Source organism: Periophthalmus magnuspinnatus, chromosome 4 (genome assembly GCF_009829125.3).
Source record: "Periophthalmus magnuspinnatus isolate fPerMag1 chromosome 4, fPerMag1.2.pri, whole genome shotgun sequence".
Classification (NCBI taxonomy): domain Eukaryota; kingdom Metazoa; phylum Chordata; class Actinopteri; order Gobiiformes; family Gobiidae; genus Periophthalmus; species Periophthalmus magnuspinnatus.
This window is the reverse complement of record NC_047129.1, coordinates 1,066,848-1,080,930: the sequence shown is the minus strand read 5'-3', so window position 1 is coordinate 1,080,930 and position 14,083 is coordinate 1,066,848. Positions and strand designations below refer to the sequence as shown.

Genomic DNA, 14,083 nt, shown 5'->3' with positions numbered 1-14,083 from the left:
ATATATATATATATATATATATATATATATATATATATATATATATATATATATATATATATATATATATATATATATATATATATATATAAAATATTGGTAGCATGTTACACCTTTCATTACTAATATCTAAACGTATGTCCTTGTTGGAATAGAAACATATATATCTGTTGTTGTAAATATGTTATTGTCGTAATGGCTGGAGAATCAAAAAGTGTAGACGCAGGACTCAAAAATTTAACGGGGTTTATTTCAAGGAAAATACAAAGACTGGACGTGGGGAGCTGGGTCAGAGGCTGAGGTGATTGGTGGGTCCAAAAAACAGGATCTGAAGAAGACAAGAAAAAACACACTAAGTATTCCGAATAACACAATGAAGTGAACTGGGCCAAGCGGTTATAATACTACAGGAGGGTAAACTGACGATCTGGCAGCATGTGGAGAAATGAGCAGAGTCTTTGTAATTCAGAGGCTGTAACTTAATTGGTGATGGGCTGCAGATGAGTAGTGGGCAGTAACCATAGGTGAGGGTGGTGCCAGACTCTGCCCAGCTCCAGGCACACAGACTCAGAAGGGAGAGAGAAGACAGGACAAGAACACACAGGGAAAAACTGGAATCCTGACAGTTATGTTATTTTGTCTTTAAAAATATAAATTTTGTGTGCAGCAATTGCCTTCTAAATTTGCCTTATTTTTTAGATTCTATAAATCATAACTTATGGTAAAAAAAACAAAAAAAAACAACAACAAAAAACAAAAAACGGCAGTTCCTGGAAGTGGAAAGACATAACGACAAACTATATGATTTACTATCAGAGTATATCACAAATAAAAATGGAACCAACAACAGCCTTTCTAACATATTCTCACATGTTACAAATCCCCAAGTCATCGCTTAACAGTAAGAAGACAAATATACAATCTATTTGTGCACAAACAGTGAGTTCAAACTGTCTCTTCTTGATATCATTTTGTCTATAGCTCCCGCAGCTTCTGTGTTATCTTATCAACAGGTTTATGGTATATGGTATATTGACTTACAAATATAATACGTTCCATATAACTTACTTACTACAATGAAATGTCTCAGATATAATATATTTTAGGAGTATTATTTATTTTGCATATCACATATTTTGGTGATGAAGAAAACCTATTGAAGGTAAACTGCCAAAATAAATGTCTTCAAATTACAGTGTTTATTTCAGTATTGTGTGTTTGTGTTTTGGTTCTCAAGATAATTATCGATTCAAAAAAGCAAAATGTGCCTAACATGAGTCTTTCATCTGAGTTGTCAGTTTCTGAAATCCACTAGATTTATACCTAAAAGGACGCTCTCTCTAATCTGAATCCTCACTACCTAACTCTTAGCATCTGCAGCCAATCATTTATCAGTCCGAGTCCAGCCTCTGCAGCTCAGAGAGTAAGTTTTGGAGTTATACGTTTAAAAAAAAAAAAAAAAAAAAAAACTACAGCCAGGCTACGTACAGTTTCTTTATACAGTGTGTTAACGTTGTATTTCAGGTGAGTCTCTGAGCTGCTGTTTATCTGTCAGACAGCAGAGGGCGTTGTCTCCTGTGTGCGCTCCCCCTGACGCGGCGGCGCACGCGGCACCGTGCGGCGGAAGTGGACCGCAGCAGTTTCCTGTTGCAGTGGCTTTGGGCTTTGCTCGGTGGAGTTTTTCTTCGCTATGATTGACAGACGCAGCAGAGGTTTACACGGGCATGTCCTCACGTTCGCTCGGCTTTTATCGTAACTAAAGATCTACAGAAATGGCGAGTGAAGAAGAGACCCACAGTTCTCGCCATTTACTAACAAAAACGAGAACATCATTTGTCGCTTTGCTGCGGATGTTATTTATTGCTTTTATTCACACGACGCGGGCAAATCAACAAGGTTTGTAACGTTAACTTAGCTTTCACCGTTAGCCTGGGCTAACTTCCGTAGACATTTCTGGTGAAGTGTGGCTTGGGGCTAGCCTTCCCTTTAACGGGCCACTTTTACCACTTTTGCTACCCTCTCGCTAACATTATGTATTACAGAAAACCCCTTGCCTTGTGGTATTTTTTATGTTGTTCGCTGGAGCCTACAGATACAGCTATTACTGACTGTTGACAGAGATTAAAACTACCTCTGATCTCTCCATAAACCATTGCAATTTTACTAGTATTTCCTAAAATCTTGCATTGGACAACTTTATAGCAGTTTAACACCCTTATGATATAGCTCCATGCCGGTTATTTGCATGGTCTTACATCACTTACTGTATGATTTCAATCCATTGGAATGAAAAGTTGTCACACACTTGCAATAAAAAGTGACTGCTTCGTTGCTGTCAGTTTCTTCATAAAACACGAAACGTAAACGTGGCTATTTTTTGTGACGGGTCGAGTGGGCAAAGTGACAGGATCTTGTTGTTTATGTCAGATTTTCATGTCAGATCACTCTGATACACTCAGCAGCCCTCAGTAGACTTCTGCCATTCACTGACACCGCTATGATAAGATGTGCCAACTCTGAAACGTGTCTCGTGCCTTTACAATGTTTACTATAGTGCGAAAATGGAGCAATACGTCCCAGGCTCTTATCGATACTAGATATACTTCATAAAATGGCCCGGGACTTCTGCAAAATATTATAGATGTGGGAAACTTTGAATGTAGTTGTTAGAGTTGGCTGTTAATAGTAGGCATATCTGATAATCTACAATAATCCAAAAATTAAATCAGCCAACAGCATATACCATTTTGCCTTAGCCAAAAACAATATATATCACACTACTATGTTTGTAATGCTTTCACACTTGTTGTTGGTCTATCTATTAAGTAAAGTTTCTTGAAGTTACTCATGTGAGAATTTGAGATTGGATTTTGTTGGTTCTTGTTGGTACATTTTCCAGTTATGGTATTAGAATTGCGTTTTCTGTTTTAAGAGAAAACCCTAGAGTTTTATTTGCATTGTCGAAATCAATCGAAATCAATTCTGAAATTTTAGTTAACATTATCTTGCATTGTAAACTACATCAAAGATGTTCAGTACATATTTCTTACTAAATTCTTGATCTGAGGCTTGGTGGGAGTGTAGGAGACAGCACTGAAAGACTTCAGACTGAGTTCAGTTCAAGTTCAGAGATGCCACAGAGGAAGATAATGTATATCAGAGGATTACAGGTCTCTAACATACACACTGCTGTTCTAGCAAGGACTGGTTAATTCAATGTAGCGTTTCATTTGTCACTACACGTCAAGGCTAATTACTGGTTAAATGCTGGATTTGTTTTCAAACTGCGGTGTAAGAGCATTAATAGGGGGTTTTATGTCGCTGCTGTGGTGTCAGATAAAAGCTTTCCTGTTTGGTGAAAGCAAAAGTAATTATATTTTTAGTTTGTCTTAGCAGGAAGTTCTCATGACCTTGGTCCAAGCAATTTAGAAATGATGATTGTGGTTACAGGGATTATAAAATAAATCTAACTGTTAATATCAATTTGTCAGTTATTATTGAATTAAATTATGGTTCCATACTAGTATGTATTGCCCACGTGTTGCCTTGTTGTCTTAGTCTGGTCAGAAAGGACTCAAGATTAAAGTTCAAATGTACTCTTATCTTTTAGTGGCAATATTAGTGAGTGCCATAGATGGTCGCCTGAATGATGGTTGCGATAGCTAAAGCAGAAGTTACCAAATGGTTAGGACATAATATACAAAGGCAACACAGCCAACCTATTAGATAATGAAAAGTGCTGCTTTTCACACCAGGTAAATTCTCTAATATATCTTGGGCAGCTGCCATTACCTTACCCATTTTAGACTGTTCTTGCTTGTCTGAATGTTCAATGTCCGCTGAATTTCACAGTTTAAATCAAGTTGTTTCTTAAAAACAGGAACATAAATAGTTTCCACTATATAGCGGATGTTATATTTGACCAAAAACTATGGGGATATCAATGGTTGATCTCGTCAATTATTGATTATTCAAAATTGTACTAAAACCTCTCTCCTGTCTCCACAGCATTCATACAATCAGACACAATCTTAGAAGTTCTACATTTTGGTGAGGGGAGTCTATTACAGGTAATAATATGCTCTACCTTCTGTCCAAATTTGACTTGACCAGTTAACTAACCTAAGGTGTCTAACTGTTCTTTTTGCAGGCGGACTCCGACATTGATTTTAGTTTATATCATCAACAAAGGTGGGTGCTTCCCATATCAACGTTTATTTTCAAACTAAGTAAAGAAGTATTATTTTGATTGTGGTTATGGTTGTTGTTAACAACCATAATAATGTTGTTATCATTATTAATATGAATTATTGTATTATTTACGCTTGTGGTCCACCAACACTAGGGATATAAGTATTCGTTGATTTTACATTTGCACATTTTGCAGGTTTTTGTAAGAATGTTAACAGTATTTAGGACATAGGAATTAGATTGAAAGTGTAGGCATTGAAAGTCCTAATATGTTGGCTACCTTACGTTTATAAGATCAGGCTAATCCTCAATTTAAAATGCTGGTTGTGTAAATGAAAATGAATGAACAACTCTACCATTGACCTCGTCAGTGTGCAAGTGACCGTGATCGTATTGTCATGAAAACCTGTTTTTGCACACTTGTGTTGTATCATTACCTGCTGAGGAGCTGTAAAATGCATGAGGTTCTTAACACTCCAGATTACTCTTGATACAGGTCTGGAGCAGGTTTTATGATATGCGTCACATGTCAGTCTAGTACTTTCCTCATGACAAATTGGTCTGTTGTCTTTCTGAAAGGAGTAACACCTAGAGGACTTGGTGTACTGAGTTAGAGATAACATCATTGTATTAAGGCAATATTACTACAGGTGTAGCAAGAAGCTAAAGATGTTAGCTTTAATTGCATTAAATGCTTCACGCAAGAATTTTGTTCTAGACCCAAGTTTTGTGACTCTGTAGCTGTTGCAAGTTAAAACACAAGTAATAGTTTAATGTAGCAACACTTCAAATTTACTCAACTAAAAGTAGTTAAACAAAGAACTAAAATGAGACTAGGTCAGACTAGACAAACCAAATCCTACATCTCTTGTTTTCCTTGCTCCCAGTACTAAACTGGGACTAAAATCTGGAGTAAAACCCTACCAAAATGGGCCTAAACAGCAATAAACACTAAACTAGGGTGGGGATTTCCATGTGTTCTAGATGTTGGTACTGTAACTCCTCACTTGTTTTGTCTAATTGCAGTGTATGGTGTGTGCTGTATGTACACACCATGATCTTACCCATAAAAGGGTTATCTTGTACAGACATACCAGAACCACTCCCTTCTCTTCTTACATCCTTCATAAATTATGAATGTATGTCTGTATGAACTTTTCTTTTTCTCAAATCTCAATGTCTGTTCATAACACTATGTATTACTGTATAGCACATTGTGAACATGTAATTAGAATAACTGTGAGATAACGATTTTTATCACAAACACTGATAAAGACTTGTCAAATAGCAAAAGAAGAATATGTATATTGGATGTATTTTTGGTTAATACGACAAATTCTGATAAAGTATAATGAAATATGAAGGGAAAAAGAAAAAATATAAAAAGATATATTCATTAGTCAACATTGTCAATATATGTAAACAAATCAAAAGTCATTTCTTGGGCTGTTGGTTTGAAGCCCTATGTAAAGTTCAGCTTGACTCTGGACATAAGCAGCTGGAGAGGCCAAGAGACGGCATGATCTGCACCTACTCCAATTACAAGCCCAAAGCATTAGCTCCTCAGCGCTAACCCAACTAAGACTACACAGATTTTATAGCCTCGTGGTCCTGTCTATCCTAACGTGACAAATATTCGTCAAATTAAAAGGGAAAGTAGGAAGCAATTAAACATGTTTTAATATGCCCCTGTACATTTGTCTTCTTCTATTGTGTACATTGAAAGTTCAACTTTGACTTGGACTTGAGACAAACTATTGATCCACAAGTGAAATTATATGGATGCAGTAAGCCACAGCCTACTATGGCACTGCTCTTATGTTGCTCTTGGACTATATCAAAGATATTCTAGCGCAGGAGTAAATGAGCTTTTCTTGTCTTACAATGATGCAGAGGAAATGTGTCCAAATAAATAAGTAAAATAATCATATTGCTGTCACAGTCAAAAGTTCATTAGAATTCATGTGCATGTAGTAGCTTCATGTTGCTTTAAAGAGGCAACTAAAGCACACTCCTTCTGTTGGCCAATAGGAGAGTTGGGTGGGGCAAAGTACACGTCTGGCATGGTGTTAAAACATAGAGCTGCGTAAAACAAAATAACTGAATCACATTATGATCATCCAGAAAAGTATCACTGGGTCAAAATCTAAATTCAACTAATATTTCCTTTTAAATCCTTATTAAAAGATTAAATTCATATTTTTTTTGTTTTGTAGTGAGTGAAATTAGTATAATTTCATCAATATCTCCTTGACATATTACTGACCTTCTTGCCTTTTAAAAGCCCTCCTATTAACAGCATTTTTCACACCTCACTGTAACTTTTGCACTGTCAACTCAGGGACATGTTTAATCCCAAAAGAATGTCGTCGGTAGTTGTTTTATTGTGATGAGTGTGGGGTGGCATTGGTGTGTGGAGTTGTTCCAGTAGTGCCTCCCGGGAGAGAAATCCATCCCTGTCTACTCTGAGCTCAGCGGCTGTGGCCATTGTGTCCCCTGTACATGCAGACTGTGTAGTAAAGGGGTGAAATAGATATGAGTTGAGCATTTGACTAAAGGGTAATCTCAGAGTAGTGACTTTAGCAGTACAGAGATCTAATCCTGGCTCACCTCAATTTATTTCATATTTGTGGAAAAAATGGTGTTAAGTGGGATTAGTGCATAGTATTTTTGTTGTAGGGGATCTATTTTGACACTACTTTGATGCTTCACCGTCGTTTGAGTTTTTAAATTTGGAGAAAAACCAAGAGAACCACCTTATACTTAAATTACCAGTATTATGTTATTTGAGTTTGCTTTAAACTACATACACACATTTATGATTCAGTAGTGTTTGACCAATACAACTCTATACAAGTAATTATTTTCTCCCCTCTTTTGACTTTAATATTCTGGAAAACCACCACAGAGCACAGAAAATAATCTGCGCCATAGATTGCAGAAACATGTAAATTGAATAGGTTTTATACCTGATACCCTTCCATCAATCTCCTTCAGTATAGATGGGAAGGGCAATAACCCATTGTGGCTAGATTATAGGCCTTTAACAACTCATAATAATAACTAATACATGTCTCTATTATGAATATTTAGGCGTTGACCATTTAACTATGAAATGAATTGTCACTCTGAACTGTACAGACCACACCTGCATCATTAATGAACTCTTTCCATAAGATTTACATAAGGCTCTCATTACACGGAGTCTGTCCTACACCAAAGACAGGCCTGGCTCCTCTTCAGGGACAGCCCAGCCTATTGTTGCTCTACACCTGTCGTCCAACAGGTTTGGTGGGTTGTGTGTGTGTGTCCTGCACTGAGGGTGCACAGCCGATGCTCACTTGTGCGTCGCTCTGCTTTAAGAGGACTTCATACTGAAAGATCTTTGTGTGTTGTGTTGTTGTTTCACTCTTGCGATGGACACCTGTGAGGATTTTACATATGGAAATGGCGTACCATGCATGGGAGTGGTTCTTGGCTGTCATCGACACTTATAAAAAACAGAAAGAGAAAATTTTAGGACACAGTGTTTTTAGTCAGCATGGGTGCGCATTTTCCTACCATTCTCTTCTTCATGACATACCTTTTTCTGTCCCATAGCACTTCCCCGCATCGAGGGAACTGCCGCCCTATACGATTTGAACCTCCAATGTTGGACTTCCACGAACAGTGAGTGTTTTATTCTTCTATTTATTTGATTGTCTTAAAACATGACTCTGGGCATTATTGTAAAACGTGACTGAGCCACACCTAGTAGCCTGCAAAGCCAATGTGGTGATGGCATACCTAAAGCATTAACCAGATCTGTGGTATTCTCTGAACCAAACCCATGTAATGCCACGTCTAATGGAGGGGACTTAAGGTTGCCCGCTCCACCCTGACAGCCCAGTGCACACCTCCTCACCTCACCTGCATCTTTCTTTTACCTGTGTAACGTGCACAGCAGCTCTTTGGCAACATTTGTAAAAGGCCCAATATTCCATTCATTGTGCTTTAACCAAACTAGATGCATTAATGCTTGAGATGGCAGTGAAATGTACTGCAAACCTAAAAATCCTAAGAATCCCAAGCCCTTGACTACATGTTTATGGAAGTCTAAAGTAAACTATTGCTGGCTTTCAGATGACAACATCGCAACATTCTATAGGCCACTTATATTTAATACAGATGGGGTAAGCTGAAAATGAGTATTGCAGTAAATACAGCAAGTTCTAGATCTAGTCACTAATAGAAATGATCAAGTTAAAACATTTGTGATTTTACCTTTTGAATATTTATAAATGCATTCATAAATAATGTCATTAATGGGGAAAACTGACTTGGCTTCCCCCGATCTGAGAGTCATCAGATTCTGCAATCTGAAAACCACTATGAACCACTAGGGAGAACATTTTTTGAGGACATTATATTGCAACAGCAGTAGTGATTTGCTAATTGCAGCTATTTATTTTTTCATTTAATTGTGATTCATTTTGAAGCCATGCTCTACTTACAATAATTAACAAGTGAGTCCTGAATGAAGGAAAGACATAATTTAAATTGTGTTCTGATTGACAGCCATGCAAATTGTAGTAGGCAGAGTTGGTATTAGGGCGGAGTATGTGAAGGCCTTTTAAAACCGTTGACCTTAAATGAACAATCACACCTGCCAACTCTGTCACCGTGATCACTTTCATCTAATATACTATGACTTAAGATTTAGTTATCTTTAATTTATCCAAGGTCCAACATTAAACATGAAAAAAACAGAATTATTAGTATGTTTAAGCCGTATTTATAATATTACAACACAAGCTTTCAACAGGTAAAACAGTGGAAATCTACTTTCAATGGGTAAATATGTGTCTATTTATATATATATATATATATATATATATATATATATATATATATATATATATATATATATATATATATATATATATATATATATATATATATATATATATATATATATATATATATATATATATATATATATATATATATATATATATATATATATATATATATATAATCTCAGGTCCTATTATCCATTTGCCAATTAGTAATGCCTAAATTAAAAAAAAAAAAAAACATGTGAAAAAAAACTGTTTGAGCACTGAAGCTTGTTCTAACCTCATGTCTCTTGTTTGCAGGCCTGTGGGAATGCCCAAAATGGAGAAAGTTTATTTACATAATCCTAGCTCGGAAGAAATAAGTTTGATATCAATATCAGCAACAACAGCACATTTTCATGCATCCTTTTTCCAAAATAGGGTAAGTTCATTCTCACAGTGAATAAAGGTATTGTACTATCTGGGGATAGCAGTGCCATTAGACAAATTGCCTCCAAATCTAATATTAGCTTCATTTAAGAACCTCCAGATTGCCATCTTGTTTTTGCGTTAGGCACAAAGTCATGGGTTCTGTCACACACGATCCTCTCACACTGTAGATTTGCATTTGTTTTGCTTATTCTAGCACCACTTTCAACACCACAGCCCCCTTTTGTTTACTAAGAAGAGCAGTTGCATCGCCATTGGCTATAGCAAAAAGAAAGACACTCAATGCATTATCTTTTATATAGTACAAAAGTAGGGCAAAAAGTAGGGGGAAAAAAAATTAAAAATTCCCCCATATTGATCAGACTTGATTTTCGATTACATCCTCATCCATCTTATTGAAAACATAGACAGTTGGACTTCAGGCATAAAGAGCAGAAAGCCAGGATCATTGCAGTTTTTATTTCGTGTTGGTGGGATCAATAATTTCATAGAAATCTACATGTAAAGCCTGGCATTAGTTTGTGCAATATATTGAGCCTAGAAACATACACACTATACCGTTAGCAGCAGAAAGTCATGCACAAATACAGTACCGATATATGTACAGTGTCTGTGCACTAAATTATTCTCAAGTTTCACTCATAAATGGTGAAAATAATAGTTTACTTTTCATAATTTGGATTATAATGATAAGAAGCACAAGAGGAGAGAAAAGGGTGGAAAGAAGGTGAGGAGCTGCGGCTGAATCAGAGCGAGGGAGGGGGAGTGGGGCTGACGTCACTGCACACACAGAGGTAGAAGAAACTGAACACTGGCCACTGGAATTTTTATCAGATTGTTTAGATTTCAGTCAAAAGTTGGAGACATAGAGAAGAGATGCATTGTGGCCCTGGTGCTTTCACCTAAGCAAGCGAGCTGTGTCTCGTATTCAGAATCACACGCTCTTACTGCCACACAATTGTCTGTAGACCTGTTGATTAAAATGCGCTTGTCTTATCATCGAGATCGACCTAAGTTTAGATCGCGATCCATTAATCTTTTTGTTTTAACTTTTTTATGCAGAGTTGTTCTGTAGTTACTTGAGGGATAAATAATAACTACATAACACAACTTATTTTATTTTTGTTTAAAGGAAATTAGTGCTACTTCTAGTCTCTGAACTGGCATCGGTTGATATCAGGAATCGGCAGATATTTTTTAATCGAAATTGGTATCATAATTGAAAAAGTTGAATTGGTGCATCCCTACTTAATAGTTAACTAGTTGAAACCATTTCAGGATGTAGTGTCCACTGAGAATTCTGCAAATAGTTCACCTATGTAAACATGTATCTGGAAAATTAGACATGCAACAATATTTAGTGAAAGGAAATCTGGTCTTTGTCATAAAATGATTATTGTTGTTATTATTATAGTTTTATTGTTGATGATAATGATGATGATAATAATAATAATTACAACAATAACAATAATAATAACAACAATAATAATTTCAATTTCAAAATGTTTTTGATCACAGCAAATACAATTTTAAGTTGGCGAACACTCCCTTCTCAGGAAATACCTGTATCTTGGGGCATTCATTACTGCTTGATACACAGTGAGGTGAAGTCATTTAAAGAAGCTACTGCAATCCATGGCTTTTGACATGTAAACTGAACTAAAAGAGGACATATTTAACAGCAGATATACTGGGCTTGTTTGAGATATTTCAGTTGGAGGATATAGAAGCAAAACATATGTACAGGGATAAGTGGACTGTTGCTTAGGGATTTTCTTGTTCTTACAAATGCAAACAATATAGACATTATTTTGTGTGTATTCCCACCTCTAACCAGGACTAAATAAAACTATATTAACAATCTTTTTGTTTGAAAGAAAGCTTGAATTGGATTGAAATTAAATCAGGATTAAGTATACGTGAACAAAGTCATATTTAACAAGACAGAGAATAGACAACCTTTTTAGAGTATGTTTTGTTTTGAAGTTGATTATGTATCCAAGTATAATATGTCCAGCAAGAGTCCAAGGAGTATACTTAAGTTTACCCATATGATACTGTATTGAATTCTTCTCAGTTATCGGTGGCAGTGGTTACACATATTTTGTTTTAGATCTAGAGAAAGTTAGTTGATCTTCTCTCTTTGAATTTGTTAAAAAGTGCTTTGAAGTAGTGAGTGAGAAGGGCACTCCTGCTTGTTTGCCAAAGGATTTACTGTGTTTGCCACTTTGTTATCTCTGTATCAAGGACATTGTTTTTACTTTGTTCTCGGTAAAATTTTAAATGGCCAGACTCGAGTTCATTTTTTTACATTACCTTTTTTACATGACTCTAATATAATATAAAGGTACCAAATGCCATAGGAAAAAAAAACTTGCTATCACAATTATTGCTCCAATCAGATACAATAAAAAACATGATGTAAAGTGACATTACTAATAAATTATAACTAGATTTGATCTACAGGTTTACTTAAAATTACATAAATAATTATTTAAAATAATAACAGAATAATCAATTATTACCCAAATAATAATTTTTTTTCTTCCATAATCAAAAAGCTTTAATCAAAATCATCAAAGCCCAAGCATATTGGAACAGATTGTGATTAAGTTAACAATTTTGCTAACTAGTCACTCAAACACCATAACACCACTCATTCACTCACTAGCAGACCCCACAGTCTTTCCACCAAAATGCTAAAGTTAGCGCACAGCTGTAATGTGTTTGTATGGGCACCTTTAGGGTCAGGTGTTGTCTGGGTTGATTGGAGGTCACTACATTCTAATAATGTGTCTTTTCTTTTCTGCTCTTTCTACAGATAATTCCCCCGGGAGGAAACACGTCATTTGATGTTGTTTTTCTCGCTCGAGTAGTTGGAAATGTAGAAAACACTTTATTTATTAATACTTCGCATCATGGAGTCTTCACATACCAGGTACAATGTCGTTTTAAGGGTGTGTCTGCTGTCATAGATAGTTGTAAGTAAATGAATAACTATAATGAGGAAGTTAAATTAACTAGTCCACGTTATGCTTTTATGCATGACTAGCTGTATTGTTTCGGTTTCGGCTCTTTGCTATAAATTGCTATATATTGACACACCTCTGCAGACAGGACTACCTTGTGCAAGACCTTCTTATCAGCAACACTGTACTAGATAATTTAAAAAAACAAATATGTCTATATCTACCAGCACACCCGAAAAATGTCAAAGAAAAAGTAAACATGATTTCTATATAATTGTCCCTCTTATCTCTGTAGGTTTTTGGGGTAGGCATCCCAAACCCATACAGGCTGCGTCCGTTTATAGGGGCCCGCGTCCCGGTGAACAGCAGCTTCTCTCCGCTCATCAACATCCACAACCCGTTCAGTGAGCCTCTACAGGTGAAGCTCAGGCCTGCTTTATGTTGTTTAGAATAGAAGTGAATCATTGTTTGACGTGTTTCTATTTCTGCGCCGAAGGTTGTGGAGATGTACTCCAGTGGTGGGGACCTGCACCTAGAGCTCCCCACTGGACAACAAGGAGGGACTGTGAAACTATGGGTTAGTTATTGTTTATAAATGTATTTTTTATTTTGCAGTTTGACATTAATTGATAGCACTTTAAACATCATGAAGCCACTTGAAGCTACTGTACTTACTGAATTTGAAATTTACTTTAACTAACTTTAACTATATGTAGCACTGTACACTGTTGGGGAAATGTTCTCCTTTGACAATAATAATAAGCCTCATAGCCATCAATCTCTAAACTGACATTACACTTAGAGTACACAAGCTCATATCATTATTTTTACAATTTGCTACAATGCTGAATCAATTGATATAAGTAATCTTGCTAAATTGTAACTGTAACTGTGCTCAAATTGTGCTTATTACAGGAGATTCCTCCATTTGAAACAAAGGGAGTGATGAGAGCCAGTTTCTCATCCAGAGATGCAGACAACCACACTGCTTTTATCCGAATAAAAACCAACGCTGCTGAGGATCAGTTCATTATCCTCCCAGTGGAAGTGGAGGTCTCATCAGGTCTAAAGCTTTATAACCCTTTTACAAGTGCATAAATGCAATGTTGTGAGTTGAAACGATATGTAAAAAAAAAAAAGTCAGGAGACACACACTATAGTTGTACAACATTAGATAAATTTGATCTCAAGTTAAGAAGGGTGAACCAAGATTTAGAGAAGTAGAGGGCAACACAAGCATCAGAGGTTTTATTCAGAATTTGGCATTTCCACCTATACATGTATCCGTACATATCCAAATTAATTTAATAATATTTGTTAGACAGTAATTGCAGTAAACCTAATCTTTTAAAATGTGTTTTTTTCACTTTGTAGCACCTGGTATATACTCCTCCACAGAAATGCTTGACTTTGGCACACTGCGGTCACAAGGTATGGCCGCCTACAACAACTGTGAAACTTGAAAATGTCCTCCTTCAACTTTGTCTAATTTTGTGGTTTGTTCTACTTCCTCAAACAGATCGACCAAAACTGCTAAATCTACACCTTTTAAATTCAGGAACCAAAGATGTTCCAATAACAGTATGTGGCATTTTGATGACTTGTGAACATTCATAGCAGTTTATATATTTTTAGACTTTTTCTTTCTTGCCAATT

General features: G+C 36.1%; 1 protein-coding gene across 1 annotated transcript in view; it reads left to right on the top strand.

Moving 5' to 3' along the window:
* Positions 1-1,642: 1,642 nt before the first annotated feature.
* Positions 1,643-14,083, top strand: part of tmem131 (transmembrane protein 131) — a 30,917-nt gene continuing 18,476 nt past the window's right edge. Inside the window, exons 1-11 of the mRNA XM_033992090.2 lie at positions 1,643-1,896; positions 4,009-4,070; positions 4,151-4,191; positions 7,792-7,860; positions 9,330-9,450; positions 12,280-12,396; positions 12,723-12,845; positions 12,924-13,004; positions 13,343-13,490; positions 13,802-13,858; positions 13,947-14,008. Coding sequence (XP_033847981.1) covers positions 1,773-1,896; positions 4,009-4,070; positions 4,151-4,191; positions 7,792-7,860; positions 9,330-9,450; positions 12,280-12,396; positions 12,723-12,845; positions 12,924-13,004; positions 13,343-13,490; positions 13,802-13,858; positions 13,947-14,008 — 1,005 coding nt within the window. The 5' untranslated portion in view covers positions 1,643-1,772. The remainder of the gene's footprint in view (positions 1,897-4,008; positions 4,071-4,150; positions 4,192-7,791; positions 7,861-9,329; positions 9,451-12,279; positions 12,397-12,722; positions 12,846-12,923; positions 13,005-13,342; positions 13,491-13,801; positions 13,859-13,946; positions 14,009-14,083) is intronic.